This window comes from Xenopus tropicalis, chromosome 8, assembly GCF_000004195.4.
Source record: "Xenopus tropicalis strain Nigerian chromosome 8, UCB_Xtro_10.0, whole genome shotgun sequence".
In the NCBI taxonomy this organism is placed as follows: domain Eukaryota; kingdom Metazoa; phylum Chordata; class Amphibia; order Anura; family Pipidae; genus Xenopus; species Xenopus tropicalis.
This window is the reverse complement of record NC_030684.2, coordinates 120,460,553-120,480,918: the sequence shown is the minus strand read 5'-3', so window position 1 is coordinate 120,480,918 and position 20,366 is coordinate 120,460,553. Positions and strand designations below refer to the sequence as shown.

The following is a 20,366-nucleotide window of genomic DNA, read 5'->3' as shown; positions in this document are numbered from 1 at the left end:
TACTGTCTCCTGTCAGCCCCTCTTCGCTCTCTGTGCTTCTTTTTAACCCTCATATGTCTTTCTCGCTTTTGTGATTTTAGTGTGAAAGCCGTTCACGACCCATTACACAGTTTGGCATTGCCCATTTGTTACTGGCGACTGCGGATTCACTAATATCACTTTAACTCCCTGCATCTCTTGTACTGTCTCCTGTCAGCCCCTCTTGGCTCTCTGTGCTTCTTTTTAACCCTCATATGTCTTTCTCGCTTTTGTGATTTTAGTGTGAAAGCCGTTCACGACCCATTACACTGTTTGGCATTGCCCATTTGTGGACTGGCGACTGCGGATTCACTAATATCACAATAACTCCCTGCATCTCTTGTACTGTCTCCTGTCAGCCCCTCTTCGCTCTCTGTACTTCTTTTTTACTCTCTTATGTCTTTCTCGCTTTTGTGATTTTAGTGTGAAAGCCGTTCACGACCCATTACACAGTTTGGCATTGCCCATTTGTGGACTGGCGACTGCGGATTCACTAATATCACTATAACTCCCTGCATCTCTTGTACTGTCTCCTGTCAGCCCCTCTTGGCTCTCTGTGCTTCTTTTTAACCCTCGTATGTCTTTCTCGCTTTTGTGATTTTAGTGTGAAAGCCGTTCACGACCCATTACACAGTTTGGCATTGCCCATTTGTGGACTGGCGACTGCGGATTCACTAATATCACAATAACTACCTGCATCTCTTGTACGGTGTCCTGTCAGCCCCTCTTTGCTCTCTGTGCTTCTTTTTTACTCTGTTATGTCTTTCTCACTTTTGTGATTTTAGTGTGAAAGCCGTTCACGACCCATTACACAGTTTGGCATTGCCCATTTGTGGACTGGCGACTGCGGATTCACTAATATCACAATAACTCCCTGCATCTCTTGTACTGTCTCCTGTCAGCCCCTCTTCGCTCTCTGTGCTTCTTTTTAACCCTCATATGTCTTTCTCGCTTTTGTGATTTTAGTGTGAAAGCCGTTCACGACCCATTACACAGTTTGGCATTGCCCATTTGTGGACTGGCGACTGCGGATTCACTAATATCACAATAACTCCCTGCATCTCTTGTACTGTCTCCTGTCAGCCCCTCTTCGCTCTCTGTACTCCTTTTTTACTCTCTTATGTCTTTCTCGCTTTTGTGATTTTAGTGTGAAAGCCGTTCACGACCCATTACACAGTTAGGCATTGCCCATTTGTGGACTGGCGACTGCGGATTCACTAATATCACAATAACTCCCTGCATCTCTTGTTCGATGTCCTGTCAGCCCCTCTTCGCTCTCTGTGCTTCTTTTAAACCCTCGTATATCTTTCTCGCTTTTGTGATTTTAGTGTGAAAGCCGTTCACGACCCATTACACAGTTTGGCATTGCCCATTTGTGGACTGGCGACTGCGGATTCACTAATATCACTATAACTCCCTGCATCTCTTGTACTGTCTCCTGTCCGCCCCTCTTTGCTCTCTGTGCTTCTTTTTAATTCTCTTTAGTCTTTCTCGCTTTTGTGATTTTAGTGTGAAAGCCGTTCACGACCCATTACACAGTTTGGCATTGCCCATTTGTTACTGGTGACTGCGGATTCACTAATATCACTTTAACTCCCTGCATCTCTTGTACTGTCTCCTGTCAGCCCCTCTTTGCTCTCTGTGCTTCTTTTTAACCCTCATATGTCTTTCTCGCTTTTGTGATTTTAGTGTGAAAGCCGTTCACGACCCATTACACAGTTTGGCATTGCCCATTTGTGGACTGGCGACTGCGGATTCACTAATATTACAATAACTCCCTGCATCTCTTGTTCGGTGTACTGTCAGCCCCTCTTCGCTCTCTGTGCTTCTTTTAAACCCTCGTATATCTTTCTCGCTTTTGTGATTTTAGTGTGAAAGCCGTTCACGACCCATTACACAGTTTGGCATTGCCCATTTGTGGACTGGCGACTGCGGATTCACTAATATCACTATAACTCCCTGCATCTCTTGTACTGTCTCCTGTCCGCCCCTCTTTGCTCTCTGTGCTTCTTTTTAATTCTCTTTAGTCTTTCTCGCTTATGTGATTTTAGTGTGAAAGCCGTTCACGACCTATTACACAGTTTGGCATTGCCCATTTGTGGACTGGTGACTGCGGATTCACTAATATCACAATAACTCCCTGCATCTCTTGTACTGTCTCCTGTCAGCCCCTCTTCGCTCTCTGTACTTCTTTTTTACTCTCTTATGTCTTTCTCGCTTTTGTGATTTTAGTGTGAAAGCCGTTCACGACCCATTACACAGTTTGGCATTGCCCATTTGTGGACTGGCGACTGCGGATTCACTAATATCACAATAACTCCCTGCATCTCTTGTACTGTCTCCTGTCAGCCCCTCTTCGCTCTCTGTGCTTCTTTTTAACCCTCATATGTCTTTCTCGCTTTTGTGATTTTAGTGTGAAAGCCGTTCACGACCCATTACACAGTTTGGCATTGCCCATTTGTTACTGGCGACTGCGGATTCACTAATATCACTTTAACTCCCTGCATCTCTTGTACTGTCTCCTGTCAGCCCCTCTTGGCTCTCTGTGCTTCTTTTTAACCCTCATATGTCTTTCTCGCTTTTGTGATTTTAGTGTGAAAGCCGTTCACGACCCATTACACAGTTTGGCATTGCCCATTTGTGGACTGGCGACTGCGGATTCACTAATATCACAATAACTCCCTGCATCTCTTGTACTGTCTCCTGTCAGCCCCTCTTCGCTCTCTGTACTTCTTTTTTACTCTCTTATGTCTTTCTCGCTTTTGTGATTTTACTGTGAAAGCAGTTCACGACCCATTACACAGTTTGGCATTGCCCATTTGTGGACTGGCGACTGCGGATTCACTAATATCACTATAACTCCCTGCATCTCTTGTACTGTCTCCTGTCAGCCCCTCTTGGCTCTCTGTGCTTCTTTTTAACCCTCATATGTCTTTCTCGCTTTTGTGATTTTACTGTGAAAGCCGTTCACGACCCATTACACAGTTTGGCATTGCCCATTTGTGGACTGGCGACTGCGGATTCACTAATATCACAATAACTACCTGCATCTCTTGTACGGTGTCCTGTCAGCCCCTCTTCGCTCTCTGTGCTTCTTATTAACTCTCTTATGTCTTTCTCACTTTTGTGATTTTAGTGTGAAAGCCGTTCACGACCCATTACACAGTTTGGCATTGCCCATTTGTGGACTGGCGACTGCGGATTCACTAATATCACAATAACTCCCTGCATCTCTTGTACTGTCTCCTGTCAGCCCCTCTTCGCTCTCTGTACTCCTTTTTTACTCTCTTATGTCTTTCTCGCTTTTGTGATTTTAGTGTGAAAGCCGTTCACGACCCATTACACAGTTTGGCATTGCCCATTTGTGGACTGGCGACTGCGGATTCACTAATATCACAATAACTCCCTGCATCTCTTGTACTGTCTCCTGTCAGCCCCTCTTTGATCTCTGTGCTTCTTTTTAACCCTCATATGTCTTTCTCGCTTTTGTGATTTTAGTGTGAAAGCCGTTCACGACCCATTACACAGTTTGGCATTGCCCATTTGTGGACTGGCGACTGCGGATTCACTAATATCACAATAACTCCCTGCATCTCTTGTACTGTCTCCTGTCAGCCCCTCTTCGCTCTCTGTACTCCTTTTTTACTCTCTTATGTCTTTCTCGCTTTTGTGATTTTAGTGTGAAAGCCGTTCACGACCCATTACACAGTTTGGCATTGCCCATTTGTGGACTGGCGACTGCGGATTCACTAATATCACAATAACTCCCTGCATCTCTTGTACTGTCTCCTGTCCGCCCCTCTTTGCTCTCTGTGCTTCTTTTTAATTCTCTTTAGTCTTTCTCGCTTTTGTGATTTTAGTGTGAAAGCCGTTCACGACCCATTACACAGTTTGGCATTGCCCATTTGTGGACTGGCGACTGCGGATTCACTAATATCACAATAACTCCCTGCATCTCTTGTACTGTCTCCTGTCAGCCCCTCTTCGCTCTCTGTACTTCTTTTAAACCCTCGTATATCTTTCTCGCTTTTGTGATTTTAGTGTGAAAGCCGTTCACGACCCATTACACAGTTTGGCATTGCCCATTTGTGGACTGGCGACTGCGGATTCACTAATATCACTATAACTCCCTGCATCTCTTGTACTGTCTCCTGTCCGCCCCTCTTCGCTCTCTGTGCTTCTTTTTAATTCTCTTTAGTCTTTCTCGCTTATGTGATTTTAGTGTGAAAGCCGTTCACGACCCATTACACAGTTTGGCATTGCCCATTTGTGGACTGGTGACTGCGGATTCACTAATATCACAATAACTCCCTGCATCTCTTGTACTGTCTCCTGTCATCCCCTCTTCGCTGTCTGTGCTTCTTTTAAACCCTCATATGTCTTTCTCGCTTTTGTGATTTTAGTGTGAAAGCCGTTCACGACCCATTACACAGTTTGGCATTGCCCATTTGTGGACTGGTGACTGCGGATTCACTAATATCACTTTAACTCCCTGCATCTCTTGTACTGTCTCCTGTCAGCCCCTCTTGGCTCTCTCTGCTTCTTTTTAACTCTCTTATGTCTTTCTCGCTTTTGTGATTTTAGTGTGAAAGCCGTTCACGACCCATTACACAGTTTGGCATTGCCCATTTGTGGACTGGCGACTGCGGATTCACTAATATCACAATAACTCCCTGCATCTCTTGTACTGTCTCCTGTCAGCCCCTCTTCGCTCTCTGTGCTTCTTTTTAACCCTCATATGTCTTTCTCGCTTTTGTGATTTTAGTGTGAAAGCCGTTCACGACCCATTACACAGTTTGGCATTACCCATTTGTGGACTGGCGACTGCGGATTCACTAATATCACAATAACTCCCTGCATCTCTTGTTCTGTCTCCTGTCAGCCCCTCTTCGCTCTCTGTGCTTCTTTTTAATTCTCTTTAGTCTTTCTCGCTTTTGTGATTTTAGTGTGAAAGCCGTTCACGACCCATTACACAGTTTGGCATTGCCCATTTGTGGACTGGCGACTGCGGATTCACTAATATCACAATAACTCCCTGCATCTCTTGTACTGTCTCCTGTCAGCCCCTCTTCGCTCTCTGTACTTCTATTTTACTCTCTTATGTCTTTCTCACTTTTGTGATTTTAGTGTAAAAGCCGTTCACGACCCATTACATAGTTTGGCATTGCCCATTTGTGGACTGGCGACTGCGGATTCACTAATATCACAATAACTCCCTGCATCTCTTGTACTGTCTCCTGTCAGCCCCTCTTCGCTCTCTGTACTTCTTTTTTACTCTCTTATGTCTTTCTCACTTTTGTGATTTTAGTGTGAAAGCCGTTCACGACCCATTACACAGTTTGGCATTGCCCATTTGTGGACTGGCGACTGCGGATTCACTAACATCACTATAACTCCCTGCATCTCTTGTACTGTCTCCTGTCCGCCCCTCTTTGCTCTCTGTGCTTCTTTTTAATTCTCTTTAGTCTTTCTCGCTTTTGTGATTTTAGTGTGAAAGCCGTTCACGACCCATTACACAGTTTGGCATTGCCCATTTGTGGACTGGCGACTGCAGATTCACTAATATCACTTTAACTCCCTGCATCTCTTGTACTGTCTCCGGTCAGCCCCTCTTCGCTCTCTGTGCTTCTTTTTAACCCTCATATGTCTTTCTCGCTTTTGTGATTTTAGTGTGAAAGCCGTTCACGACCCATTACACAGTTTGGCATTGCCCATTTGTTACTGGCGACTGCGGATTCACTAATATCACTTTAACTCCCTGCATCTCTTGTACTGTCTCCTGTCAGCCCCTCTTGGCTCTCTGTGCTTCTTTTTAACCCTCATATGTCTTTCTCGCTTTTGTGATTTTAGTGTGAAAGCCGTTCACGACCCATTACACAGTTTGGCATTGCCCATTTGTGGACTGGCGACTGCAGATTCACTAATATCACAATAACTCCCTGCATCTCTTGTACTGTCTCCTGTCAGCCCCTCTTCGCTCTCTGTGCTTCTTTTTAACTCTCGTATGTCTTTCTCGCTTTTGTGATTTTAGTGTGAAAGCCGTTCACGACCCATTACACAGTTTGGCATTGCCCATTTGTGGACTGGCGACTGCGGATTCACTAATATCACAATAACTCCCTGCATCTCTTGTTCTGTCTCCTGTCAGCCCGTATTCGCTCTCTGTGCTTCTTTTTAACCCTCATATGTCTTTCTCGCTTTTGTGATTTTAGTGTGAAAGCCGTTCACGACCCATTACACAGTTTGGCATTGCCCATTTGTGGACTGGCGACTGCGGATTCACTAATATCACAATAACTCCCTGCATCTCTTGTTCTGTCTCCTGTCAGCCCGTATTCGCTCTCTGTGCTTCTTTTTAACCCTCATATGTCTTTCTCGCTTTTGTGATTTTAGTGTGAAAGCCGTTCACGACCCATTACACAGTTTGGCATTGCCCATTTGTGGACTGGTGACTGCGGATTCACTAATATCACTTTAACTCCCTGCATCTCTTGTACTGTCTCCTGTCAGCCCCTCTTGGCTCTCTCTGCTTCTTTTTAACTCTCTTATGTCTTTCTCGCTTTTGTGATTTTAGTGTGAAAGCCGTTCACGACCCATTACACAGTTTGGCATTGCCCATTTGTGGACTGGCGACTGCGGATTCACTAATATCACAATAACTCCCTGCATCTCTTGTACTGTCTCCTGTCAGCCCCTCTTCGCTCTCTGTGCTTCTTTTTAACCCTCATATGTCTTTCTCGCTTTTGTGATTTTAGTGTGAAAGCCGTTCACGACCCATTACACAGTTTGGCATTACCCATTTGTGGACTGGCGACTGCGGATTCACTAATATCACAATAACTCCCTGCATCTCTTGTTCTGTCTCCTGTCAGCCCCTCTTCGCTCTCTGTGCTTCTTTTTAATTCTCTTTAGTCTTTCTCGCTTTTGTGATTTTAGTGTGAAAGCCGTTCACGACCCATTACACAGTTTGGCATTGCCCATTTGTGGACTGGCGACTGCGGATTCACTAATATCACAATAACTCCCTGCATCTCTTGTACTGTCTCCTGTCAGCCCCTCTTCGCTCTCTGTACTTCTTTTTTACTCTCTTATGTCTTTCTCACTTTTGTGATTTTAGTGTAAAAGCCGTTCACGACCCATTACATAGTTTGGCATTGCCCATTTGTGGACTGGCGACTGCGGATTCACTAATATCACAATAACTCCCTACATCTCTTGTACTGTCTCCTGTCAGCCCCTCTTCGCTCTCTGTACTTCTTTTTTACTCTCTTATGTCTTTCTCACTTTTGTGATTTTAGTGTGAAAGCCGTTCACGACCCATTACACAGTTTGGCATTGCCCATTTGTGGACTGGCGACTGCGGATTCACTAATATCACAATAACTCCCTGCATCTCTTGTACTGTCTCCTGTCCGCCCCTCTTTGCTCTCTGTGCTTCTTTTTAATTCTCTTTAGTCTTTCTCGCTTTTGTGATTTTAGTGTGAAAGCCGTTCACGACCCATTACACAGTTTGGCATTGCCCATTTGTGGACTGGCGACTGCAGATTCACTAATATCACTTTAACTCCCTGCATCTCTTGTACTGTCTCCGGTCAGCCCCTCTTCGCTCTCTGTGCTTCTTTTTAACCCTCATATGTCTTTCTCGCTTTTGTGATTTTAGTGTGAAAGCCGTTCACGACCCATTACACAGTTTGGCATTGCCCATTTGTGGACTGGCGACTGCGGATTCACTAATATCACAATAACTCCCTGCATCTCTTGTACTGTCTCCTGTCAGCCCCTCTTCGCTCTCTGTGCTTCTTTTTAACTCTCTTATGTCTTTCTCGCTTTTGTGATTTTAGTGTGAAAGCCGTTCACGACCCATTACACAGTTTGGCATTGCCCATTTGTGGACTGGCGACTGCGGATTCACTAATATCACAATAACTCCCTGCATCTCTTGTTCTGTCTCCTGTCAGCCCGTATTCGCTCTCTGTGCTTCTTTTTAACCCTCATATGTCTTTCTCGCTTTTGTGATTTTAGTGTGAAAGCCGTTCACGACCCATTACACAGTTTGGCATTGCCCATTTGTGGACTGGCGACTGCGGATTCACTAATATCACAATAACTCCCTGCATCTCTTGTTCTGTCTCCTGTCAGCCCGTATTCGCTCTCTGTGCTTCTTTTTAACCCTCATATGTCTTTCTCGCTTTTGTGATTTTAGTGTGAAAGCCGTTCACGACCCATTACACAGTTTGGCATTGCCCATTTGTGGACTGGCGACTGCGGATTCACTAATATCACTATAACTTCCTGCATCTCTTGTACTGTCTCCTGTCCGCCCCTCTTTGCTCTCTGTGCTTCTTTTTAATTCTCTTTAGTCTTTCTCGCTTTTGTGATTTTAGTGTGAAAGCCGTTCACGACCCATTACACAGTTTGGCATTGCCCATTTGTGGACTGGCGACTGCGGATTCACTAATATCACAATAACTCCCTGCATCTCTTGTACTGTCTCCTGTCAGCCCCTCTTTGCTCTCTGTGCTTCTTTTTAATTCTCTTTAGTCTTTCTCGCTTTTGTGATTTTAGTGTGAAAGACGTTCACGACCCATTACACAGTTTGGCATTGCCCATTTGTGGACTGGCGACTGCGGATTCACTAATATCACAATAACTCCCTGCATCTCTTGTACTGTCTCCTGTCAGCCCCTCTTCGCTCTCTGTGCTTCTTTTTAACCCTCATATGTCTTTCTCGCTTTTGTGATTTTAGTGTGAAAGCCGTTCACGACCCATTACACAGTTTGGCATTGCCCATTTGTTACTGGCGACTGCGGATTCACTAATATCACAATAACTCCCTGCATCTCTTGTACTGTCTCCTGTCCGCCCCTCTTTGCTCTCTGTGCTTCTTTTTAATTCTCTGTAGTCTTTCTCGCTTTTGTGATTTTAGTGTGAAAGCCGTTCACGACCCATTACACAGTTTGGCATTGCCCATTTGTGGACTGGCGACTGCGGATTCACTAATATCACAATAACTCCCTGCATCTCTTGTACTGTCTCCTGTCAGCCCCTCTTCGCTCTCTGTGCTTCTTTTTAACCCTCATATGTCTTTCTCGCTTTTGTGATTTTAGTGTGAAAGCCGTTCACGACCCATTACACAGTTTGGCATTGCCCATTTGTGGACTGGCGACTGCGGATTCACTAATATCACAATAACTCCCTGCATCTCTTGTACTGTCTCCTGTCAGCCCCTCTTCGCTCTCTGTACTTCTTTTAAACCCTCGTATATCTTTCTCGCTTTTGTGATTTTAGTGTGAAAGCCGTTCACGACCCATTACACAGTTTGGCATTGCCCATTTGTGGACTGGCGACTGCGGATTCACTAATATCACAATAACTCCCTGCATCTCTTGTACTGTCTCCTTTCAGCCCCTCTTCGCTCTCTGTGCTTCTTTTTAACTCTCTTATGTCTTTCTCGCTTTTGTGATTTTAGTGTGAAAGCCGTTCACGACCCATTACACAGTTTGGCATTGCCCATTTGTGGACTGGCGACTGCGGATTCACTAATATCACAATAACTCCCTGCATCTCTTGTTCTGTCTCCTGTCAGCCCGTATTCGCTCTCTGTGCTTCTTTTTAACCCTCATATGTCTTTCTCGCTTTTGTGATTTTAGTGTGAAAGCCGTTCACGACCCATTACACAGTTTGGCATTGCCCATTTGTGGACTGGCGACTGCGGATTCACTAATATCACAATAACTCCCTGCATCTCTTGTTCTGTCTCCTGTCAGCCCGTATTCGCTCTCTGTGCTTCTTTTTAACCCTCATATGTCTTTCTCGCTTTGTGATTTTAGTGTGAAAGCCGTTCACGACCCATTACACAGTTTGGCATTGCCCATTTGTGGACTGGTGACTGCGGATTCACTAATATCACTTTAACTCCCTGCATCTCTTGTACTGTCTCCTGTCAGCCCCTCTTGGCTCTCTCTGCTTCTTTTAACTCTCTTATGTCTTTCTCGCTTTTGTGATTTTAGTGTGAAAGCCGTTCACGACCCATTACACAGTTTGGCATTGCCCATTTGTGGACTGGCGACTGCGGATTCACTAATATCACAATAACTCCCTGCATCTCTTGTACTGTCTCCTGTCAGCCCCTCTTCGCTCTCTGTGCTTCTTTTTAACCCTCATATGTCTTTCTCGCTTTTGTGATTTTAGTGTGAAAGCCGTTCACGACCCATTACAGAGTTTGGCATTACCCATTTGTGGACTGGCGACTGCGGATTCACTAATATCACAATAACTCCCTGCATCTCTTGTTCTGTCTCCTGTCAGCCCCTCTTCGCTCTCTGTGCTTCTTTTTAATTCTCTTTAGTCTTTCTCGCTTTTGTGATTTTAGTGTGAAAGCCGTTCACGACCCATTACACAGTTTGCCATTGCCCATTTGTGGACTGGCGACTGCGGATTCACTAATATCACAATAACTCCCTGCATCTCTTGTACTGTCTCCTGTCAGCCCCTCTTCGCTCTCTGTACTTCTTTTTACTCTCTTATGTCTTTCTCACTTTTGTGATTTTAGTGTAAAAGCCGTTCACGACCCATTACATAGTTTGGCATTGCCCATTTGTGGACTGGCGACTGCGGATTCACTAATATCACAATAACTCCCTACATCTCTTGTACTGTCTCCTGTCAGCCCCTCTTCGCTCTCTGTACTTCTTTTTTACTCTCTTATGTCTTTCTCACTTTTGTGATTTTAGTGTGAAAGCCGTTCACGACCCATTACACAGTTTGGCATTGCCCATTTGTGGACTGGCGACTGCGGATTCACTAACATCACTATAACTCCCTGCATCTCTTGTACTGTCTCCTGTCCGCCCCTCTTTGCTCTCTGTGCTTCTTTTTAATTCTCTTTAGTCTTTCTCGCTTTTGTGATTTTAGTGTGAAAGCCGTTCACGACCCATTACACAGTTTGGCATTGCCCATTTGTGGACTGGCGACTGCAGATTCACTAATATCACTTTAACTCCCTGCATCTCTTGTACTGTCTCCGGTCAGCCCCTCTTCGCTCTCTGTGCTTCTTTTAACCCTCATATGTCTTTCTCGCTTTTGTGATTTTAGTGTGAAAGCCGTTCACGACCCATTACACAGTTTGGCATTGCCCATTTGTTACTGGCGACTGCGGATTCACTAATATCACTTTAACTCCCTGCATCTCTTGTACTGTCTCCTGTCAGCCCCTCTTGGCTCTCTGTGCTTCTTTTTAACCCTCATATGTCTTTCTCGCTTTTGTGATTTTAGTGTGAAAGCCGTTCACGACCCATTACACAGTTTGGCATTGCCCATTTGTGGACTGGCGACTGCGGATTCACTAATATCACAATAACTCCCTGCATCTCTTGTACTGTCTCCTGTCAGCCCCTCTTCGCTCTCTGTGCTTCTTTTTAACTCTCTTATGTCTTTCTCGCTTTTGTGATTTTAGTGTGAAAGCCGTTCACGACCCATTACACAGTTTGGCATTGCCCATTTGTGGACTGGCGACTGCGGATTCACTAATATCACAATAACTCCCTGCATCTCTTGTACTGTCTCCTGTCAGCCCGTATTCGCTCTCTGTGCTTCTTTTTAACCCTCATATGTCTTTCTCGCTTTTGTGATTTTAGTGTGAAAGCCGTTCACGACCCATTACACAGTTTTGCATTGCCCATTTGTGGACTGGCGACTGCGGATTCACTAATATCACAATAACTCCCTGCATCTCTTGTTCTGTCTCCTGTCAGCCCGTATTCGCTCTCTGTGCTTCTTTTTAACCCTCATATGTCTTTCTCGCTTTTGTGATTTTAGTGTGAAAGCAGTTCACGACCCATTACACAGTTTGGCATTGCCCATTTGTGGACTGGCGACTGCGGATTCACTAATATCACTATAACTTCCTGCATCTCTTGTACTGTCTCCTGTCCGCCCCTCTTTGCTCTCTGTGCTTCTTTTTAATTCTCTTTAGTCTTTCTCGCTTTTGTGATTTTAGTGTGAAAGCCGTTCACGACCCATTACACAGTTTGGCATTGCCCATTTGTGGACTGGCGACTGCGGATTCACTAATATCACAATAACTCCCTGCATCTCTTGTACTGTCTCCTGTCAGCCCCTCTTCGCTCTCTGTGCTTCTTTTTAACCCTCATATGTCTTTCTCGCTTTTGTGATTTTAGTGTGAAAGCCGTTCACGACCCATTACACAGTTTGGCATTGCCCATTTGTTACTGGCGACTGCGGATTCACTAATATCACAATAACTCCCTGCATCTCTTGTACTGTCTCCTGTCCGCCCCTCTTTGCTCTCTGTGCTTCTTTTTAATTCTCTGTAGTCTTTCTCGCTTTTGTGATTTTAGTGTGAAAGCCGTTCACGACCCATTACACAGTTTGGCATTGCCCATTTGTGGACTGGCGACTGCGGATTCACTAATATCACAATAACTCCCTGCATCTCTTGTACTGTCTCCTGTCAGCCCCTCTTCGCTCTCTGTGCTTCTTTTTAACCCTCATATGTCTTTCTCGCTTTTGTGATTTTAGTGTGAAAGCCGTTCACGACCCATTACACAGTTTGGCATTGCCCATTTGTGGACTGGCGACTGCGGATTCACTAATATCACTATAACTCCCTGCATCTCTTGTACGGTGTCCTGTGAGCCCCTCTCTGTGCTTATTTTTAACTCTCGTATATCTTTCTCGCTTTTGTGATTTTAGTGTGAAAGCCGTTCACGACCCATTACACAGTTTGGCATTGCCCATTTGTGGACTGGCGACTGCGGATTCACTAATATCACAATAACTCCCTGCATCTCTTGTACTGTCTCCTGTCAGCCCCTCTTTGCTCTCTGTGCTTCTTTTTTACTCTCTTATGTCTTTCTCGCTTTTGTGATTTTAGTGTGAAAGCCGTTCACGACCCATTACACAGTTTGGCATTGCCCATTTGTGGACTGGCGACTGCGGATTCACTAATATCACAATAACTCCCTGCATCTCTTGTACTGTCTCCTGTCCGCCCCTCTTTGCTCTCTGTGCTTCTTTTTAATTCTCTTTAGTCTTTCTCGCTTTTGTGATTTTAGTGTGAAAGCCGTTCACGACCCATTACACAGTTTGGCATTGCCCATTTGTGGACTGGCGACTGCGGATTCACTAATATCACAATAACTCCCTGCATCTCTTGTACTGTCTCCTGTCAGCCCCTCTCCGCTCTCTGTGCTTCTTTTTAACCCTCATATGTCTTTCTCGCTTTTGTGATTTTAGTGTGAAAGCCGTTCACGACCCATTACACAGTTTGGCATTGCCCATTTGTGGACTGGCGACTGCGGATTCACTAATATCACAATAACTCCCTGCATCTCTTGTACTGTCTCCTGTCAGCCCCTCTTGGCTCTCTGTATTTCTTTTTAACCCTTGTATGTTTTTCTCGCTTTTGTGATTTTAGTGTGAAAGCCGTTCACGACCCATTACACAGTTTGGCATTGCCCATTTGTGGACTGGCGACTGCGGATTCACTAATATCACAATAACTCCCTGCATCTCTTGTTCGGTGTCCTGTCAGCCCCTCTTCGCTCTCTGTGCTTCTTTTAAACCCTTTTATATCTTTCTCGCTTTTGTGATTTTAGTGTGAAAGCCGTTCACGACCCATTACACAGTTTGGCATTGCCCATTTGTGGACTGGCGACTGCGGATTCACTAATATCACTATAACTCCCTGCATCTCTTGTACTGTCTCCTGTCAGCCCCTCTTCGCTCTCTGTGCTTCTTTTTAACCCTCATATGTCTTTCTCGCTTTTGTGATTTTAGTGTGAAAGCCGTTCACGACCCATTACACAGTTTGCATTGCCCATTGTGGACTGGCGACTGCGGATTCACTAATATCACAATAACTCCCTGCATCTCTTGTACTGTCTCCTGTCAGCCCCTCTTGGCTCTCTGTATTTCTTTTTAACCCTTGTATGTTTTTCTCGCTTTTGTGATTTTAGTGTGAAAGCCGTTCACGACCCATTACACAGGTTTGGCATTGCCCATTTGTGGACTGGCGACTGCGGATTCACTAATATCACAATAACTCCCTGCATCTCTTGTTCGGTGTCCTGTCAGCCCCTCTTCGCTCTCTGTGGCTTCTTTTAAACCCTTTTATATCTTTCTCGCTTTTGTGATTTTAGTGTGAAAGCCGTTCACGACCCATTACACAGTTTGGCATTGCCCATTTGTGGACTGGCGACTGCGGATTCACTAATATCACTATAACTCCCTGCATCTCTTGTACTGTCTCCTGTCAGCCCCTCTTCGCTCTCTGTACTTCTTTTTAACTCTCTTATGTCTTTCTCGCTTTTGTGATTTTAGTGTGAAAGCCGTTCACGACCCATTACACAGTTTGGCATTGCCCATTTGTGGACTGGCGACTGCGGATTCACTAATATCACAATAATTCCCTGCAACTTTTGTACTGTCTCCTGTCAGCCCCTCCTCGCTCTCTGTGCTTCTTTAGGGAAAATGACGCGGATGATCGACATCATTGTAGTCGTCATGGCGGGTTATTGTCAGTCTGACCATTGGTGGATGGAATAAGAAAGGCGCGCTATAAGGCGTTGGGTGGGTACTGAACATGTCTAATTGAGAAATGGGACTGGATAGGTCCCGGATTGGCGGCGTGTATCCTCTGAGGTAGGGATTGGGCGGCTTGAGGATAGCAAAGCTCAGGGTTGTTGTAGAAGGGCAGACTGGCAAGGGGCTCGGGGTCAATGTTTTCCGTTCGGTAATGTTTGCACTTTTTACATTGATGTATTGTTATGATTAATCATGTTACAAGTTTGTGTTCAATCTACTGCACTGTTTGTATTTATAAATAAAGCTTTAGGCATTATCATTCCAACAATGATATCGTGACACAGTTTTTATTGGTGAGTGAGGTGAGCGAGTGTAGGTGGATGCGTGGGTCATGACAATTGTTCCATTGTTATTCAAAAATAGTTATGACCAAAACAACTCCATAACTGAATAGTTATAACCAAAATATCATGCTTATTTAAAAACTAGCCACACTTAAGATGGCTAACTAATAACAGCCCATAATCAATTATATATGGCTAAATATAACTAACTATGTCTAACTAGCTATTACAAATGAAGGACTCAATATATCTGCTATTTAATTAGGCAAGGGTGAAAAGTAATAATAAAACTAAATAGTACAAATAACTAATACCACCCAAAAAGTGTTAATGACTGTCAGTGTCTTAATACTGTAGCACAATGCTTCAATTAGTGATTACTAACATCTCTCCTGTTATAAAATACAATTATTAAGAGCACTCCATGCTTTAATGATGCCAGCTGATCAGTGTGATGTATATAATGTATACATAGTTATATATTATATACAACTCATATTTGATTTTTAAAAAAAGGGACACTAACTACTTGGTTAGCTTCTTAAGGTGGTAGCATTAATGTCACGAACACCAGCAATTACATTAAAGAGGATGTAAAATCATCCACCCATTGATTTAAGGGATTCTGATAGAATCTCTAAAACAAGCAACTTTCCAATATACATGCATTATATACTGGTGCTGAAATAATCAGCCTGGTTTCCTCTGCTACCCCAGGCCTCAGTCATCTCCTTGCTTCAATAAGGATACGGCCATATTTTATCAAAAAATTGAATACCTTGGCATACCTTAGTGTCATGAATATTAATGGCTGACATGTACATTAAGTCCATACCCCAATCCAAAGGTTTCTGGGCAATTATGGAATTGTTAACAAGTCCCAATGTGATTTCTGAAAACTACACCACTTAGTTATCTTGGCTCCGGAACATCTGCTAAACTATAATTATTTTTTATTTACAGAAACTGAGTACCAAAATTAGGGCATTTTTTTGTCCTTTATACATCAATATTTATATGGGGTGGTCCCAAGTTTTTGGACATAATAAACCGTATTGTGACCATAGTATTTGGTATGGAAGTTTTATCAATGGTCTGATATATATTTGGAAGGGCCCAGTAGCTATTCTATATGGCTTGGTAGAACTTTACAACAACAATGGAGAATTGTCTCTAAAGTCTTTACTAACCCAGTACAAGGAGAACAGTTCTTCCTGCCAGAAGTTGTCAGCCACAACATACAATTACTGCTATCCCCTATGGGCTAATGGTAAAGTATAGGAGGAATTGCACTTTAGCAATGATATGGAAGTGATAGTATTAAAAGAAAAACTAGAAGATTTTAAAAAGAATGTTGTAAAAAAAAACCTAGAAGATAGGAATTACCTTAATGATATGGTGAACAATGGCTTTAAGAGAACCTGAGATAGAAAGGTTAGATAATATGAGAACTCAAGGAAGAAGAACATGAACAAAAATCTGCACACAGTTTTTACTACAGAATATAGCAAACAATATTAAGATATTCATAAAATCATTAACAATATCTACTTTTACTATATACCGACTCTACTCTAAGTAAAGTACTTTGAAAAAAAGAAATGTGTGTTCAGAAAAGCCCCTACTTTAGGTAACATGTTGGCATGGAGTTTAGTATCACCTGCTGTACCATCCTGAAATCTTCATCATTTGGTACATATAAATGTGGAGCCACCTCCTGAAAAGCGTGTTACTATGAGCACCAAATTTAGGTCCAGCACGGGCAGGATTTATTATACCTGTAACTGTCTGAGGCGGGCAAGTAGATACAGCTAGAACCAATATCTGAAGGGTTTTCTGGTGTAGAAGTGGGTTAGACCTAGAGCTCACAATTAAACTTAAATAAACTTAAAGGGCCAGTAATACCAGCATTTTTAATTAACATATTCTGCATACATGTTTGTAGAGACCCATAGCATTAATGGCAACCTTTAAATCTTTAAATTTCTACATTTCTTGATTCCCTAGTTACTGGGTAAATGCTCATGTATCTAGTTTATCTAATTTCTGTACCTGTATCATTGGCCCTTAGGCTTCTGCCCATTTCCTGCCAAACTTTAATATAGCGTTTTGCAAGGATCTGTGGATCTGTTTGGCCTGCATCTGTTAAATCAGGGGGATTTCCAGGGAGCCTGGGATTAACAAGGCCCATTAAGTATTTTACCCTATAGGAACAATGCTTCTAATGAGTGTGGGAAACAGGGAGCCTGTGAACAAGGGTTTAGTCAGTTACAGGTTACTTTGTGTTACAGCACTTTTTAGGAGAGTGAGACAGACAGATTTAGCTAGTAAGAGCATCTTGTGCTCCAGCTAGGAGAGATAGGCGGCTAGATAGAAGGTAGCTCTCCCCTAGGCTTTGCTTGTCTAAGTGAAGAGTCTGATGTACTGAAGAGGGATTCAGGCACAGTCTTTTCCGTGATCCATTTCTGGCGTAGGGGATCTGAAAAACCTGAGGCAACCCTGGGGATGAACCTTAAACTTCCCCAAACTATCTCCCCATACTGACCTTTATTGATCATTTATTGCTGCATTGCCTCATTGCTCATGAGTATATTCAATATTGTCTTGGGCAATAAAGTCTGTTCTGTTTGTTTGATGCAAAGAACATTCTGGCATCCTTTATTTTTATTTAGCACAACAGTGAGTTGTAGTTTTACTACCCCTCCCCTTTATTCCATCCACATAGTAAAGGCCCAGTGAAAGTACTTCTGAGCAAGCCCCACATTGCTATTTTCTTCCTGAATTTTCCTTCCAGTAGAGCTAAAAGTCAAACTCTAAGCTAAAAATCAAACAAAAAATGGCCTTTATACCGTACTGCGAATGCCCTGGCTGGGCAACAGGAGAAAGAAGATTATATCATCATCATTAAGGCAGTATGTGTATTTTGGGGGTTTTATGAACTAAACAGACTGAATCATTCTTTCTCCCTAAAAATAAGGTATAACTAAATGTAAGATGAACCAGAATAGCAGTTCCTGAGTAGATTGCATCATATAGAATGAAGAGACAGAGAGTCTGAGATTAAAGTGGAACTTGCAGAAAGGCCCAGAAAGGTCCTGAGGAGCAGGGTGTGATCTGCTATTACTTCTGTAATTTTATTTGACATGAATTTATCCTGCATTATTAGACAATGTCCTATCTTGACCAAAGGCCACAGCAGTGACTCAGAGATCAGTGGTCATAGTGTTTGGAATAGGGACCTAGGAAGAGACTGAGCAAAGAAAAAGGCAGGCAGGAAGGTGAGAACCAAACAGGAATACACTTACATACAGACAGAATTGGTACTTGAAGAAGGCAGTTGTTGTAAAGCACAGTCAAGTAACAATGCAATGCCAACGATAAGTCCAGTGACACGCTGGGTCAAGATGGCTTACTGGTAGACAAGGCAGGGACAAGTCTTGGTACAAATGTCTAGGCAATATATTACAGGTAATAGGCAGGCCGCTCCCTGGGCTCCTCTGCACAGACGCACAATCTCTCACAACACGCGGATGCACAGTGACACCGGAGCTGCGTTGTGACTTTAACCGATGTGCTGACATCACTTTTGAATATGAATTTAAATAGTGTTTCTTTCCTTGTTTTTGGTGCCCAAGCTGGTTTAGTGTAGTCTGACCTTGCTAAAGCCTTTATTGTATTGATTCCTGATGGTTTTTTACTTTTGCCTGTCCCTGACTTATGAATCTTCGTTGTCTGCCACCCTTTGCTCGACTCTGACCTTGCCTTTGCCTGATCCCTTAGTTACCGTGGAATAACCTTGGCCGTGTGTAGGATCCCTGTCAACTCCACCGCAGAAAGTTCCTAAAAGGGCTTCAGTGAAAACCGGGGTTGGCAGGGCTCTCCCTCTCTTACACCTAAGAGTTTAGTTCTGGCAGGTTACAGGCCTCTCTACGTTACAGTCTGTAACAGCAGAAAACTAATAGGCAAGTCAGTAAGTACAGGCCAAGTAATGGGAAAAGGATAAAAGGATACAGAGCAAGAAATCACAAATAGCAAAGCCTACCACCAGAAGGTTGACAATAACTAATTGGCAACATCCAATGGTGTCAGTGGACCTTTGAATGATTTTGTGCAATATGGCACAGCCGGATGTAGCTGCCTAGTTCAGGCATAATATCACTGAACTGAGGGGGCTCAGTAACATCAGCAGAAGAATCTGAGGAGCACTAACCTGCGCATCCTCACACCCCTATATGAGACCATGCGCTGCAAACATTTTTGAAGTGCACTCCTTACCTCCTGGTTCCGCAGACTGTATATTAAGGGGTTGAACAATGGGATCACCACAGTGTAGATCAGGGAAATGATTTTTGACATTGAGTTGTCATTTGACGGAACTATATAAACTGCAACCAGTATCCCAAAAAAGATGGTAACAGTGGTCAAGTGGGAGCTACAAGTAGAGAACGCTTTGTGTCTCCCTGTTGTGGTTGGGATTTTGAGAATTGCATTGAATATGCACATGTATGTTATGGTAATGAACAAGACTGGAAAAAGAAACAAAGGAATGGCCAGAACCATATCTATCAGTTCTACAAGAGATGTGTCTGAGCAGGAAAGTTCTAAGAGGGGGGCAAAGTCACAGAAAAAATGATTAATGGTATGTGAACCACAGAATTCCATTTTACTAATTAAAACTACAGGAATAAGGGACATTGTGAAGCTTACAAACCAACATAAACTCACAAGGGAAAGCTGAAGATTACTGCACATAATTGATACATAATGAAATGGGTTGCAAATAGCCAGGTACCTGTCATAGGACATAACTGTAAGAATCAGACATTCTGAGGTTACTGCAATACCATGAAACAGAAGCTGGGTTATACAGGCAGAAGTCCATGTGGTAACTCCACCCTTAAGTATGCCGTGCAGCATTAGTGGCACAATCTCAGTGGTTAGCATGATGTCAGACAAAGAAAGGTGACTGAGGAAGAAGAACATTGGATGATGAAGGCTGGGGCTTGATGATACCAGACCAACAATTGTTATATTGGCAGTTAGTGTTGCACTGTACAATATAAGCACCAACAGGAAGAAGGGAATTTTAAAGCTGTGAGGAACTTGGAACACTGAAAGTAGTATTTGCTGAATGTCAGTCTGGTTGTTACCCCCCATCACCTGTCAATGAAACAAATGTGTTGGTATATGAAAAATATCGCAATATGCGACAGTCTGCAGCCTAAACATATTACTTTTATTGAATTCTGTAACATGAATGACAGATAAATTAGCAGTATCATAGTTACATAGGGTTTGAAAAATGACCATCAAGACCCATACTGACCTATCTATCCACTCACATACAGACCCATACTGACCTATCTATCCACTCACATACAGACCCATACTGACCTATCTATCCACTCACATACAGACCCATACTGACCTATCTATCCACTCACATACAGACCCATA

General features: G+C 43.4%; 1 protein-coding gene across 1 annotated transcript; it reads right to left on the bottom strand.

The window, feature by feature from the left end:
- Positions 1-17,752: 17,752 nt before the first annotated feature.
- LOC116406796 (olfactory receptor 226-like) lies at positions 17,753-19,853 on the bottom strand. Its single transcript, XM_031891709.1, has 3 exons — positions 19,185-19,853; positions 18,694-18,749; positions 17,753-17,777 (listed from the first exon to the last, which is right to left on the bottom strand). Exons 1-3 carry the CDS (start codon positions 19,851-19,853, stop codon positions 17,753-17,755), a joined length of 750 nt encoding a protein of 249 aa, XP_031747569.1.
- Between the last annotated feature and the right edge of the window lie 513 nt (positions 19,854-20,366).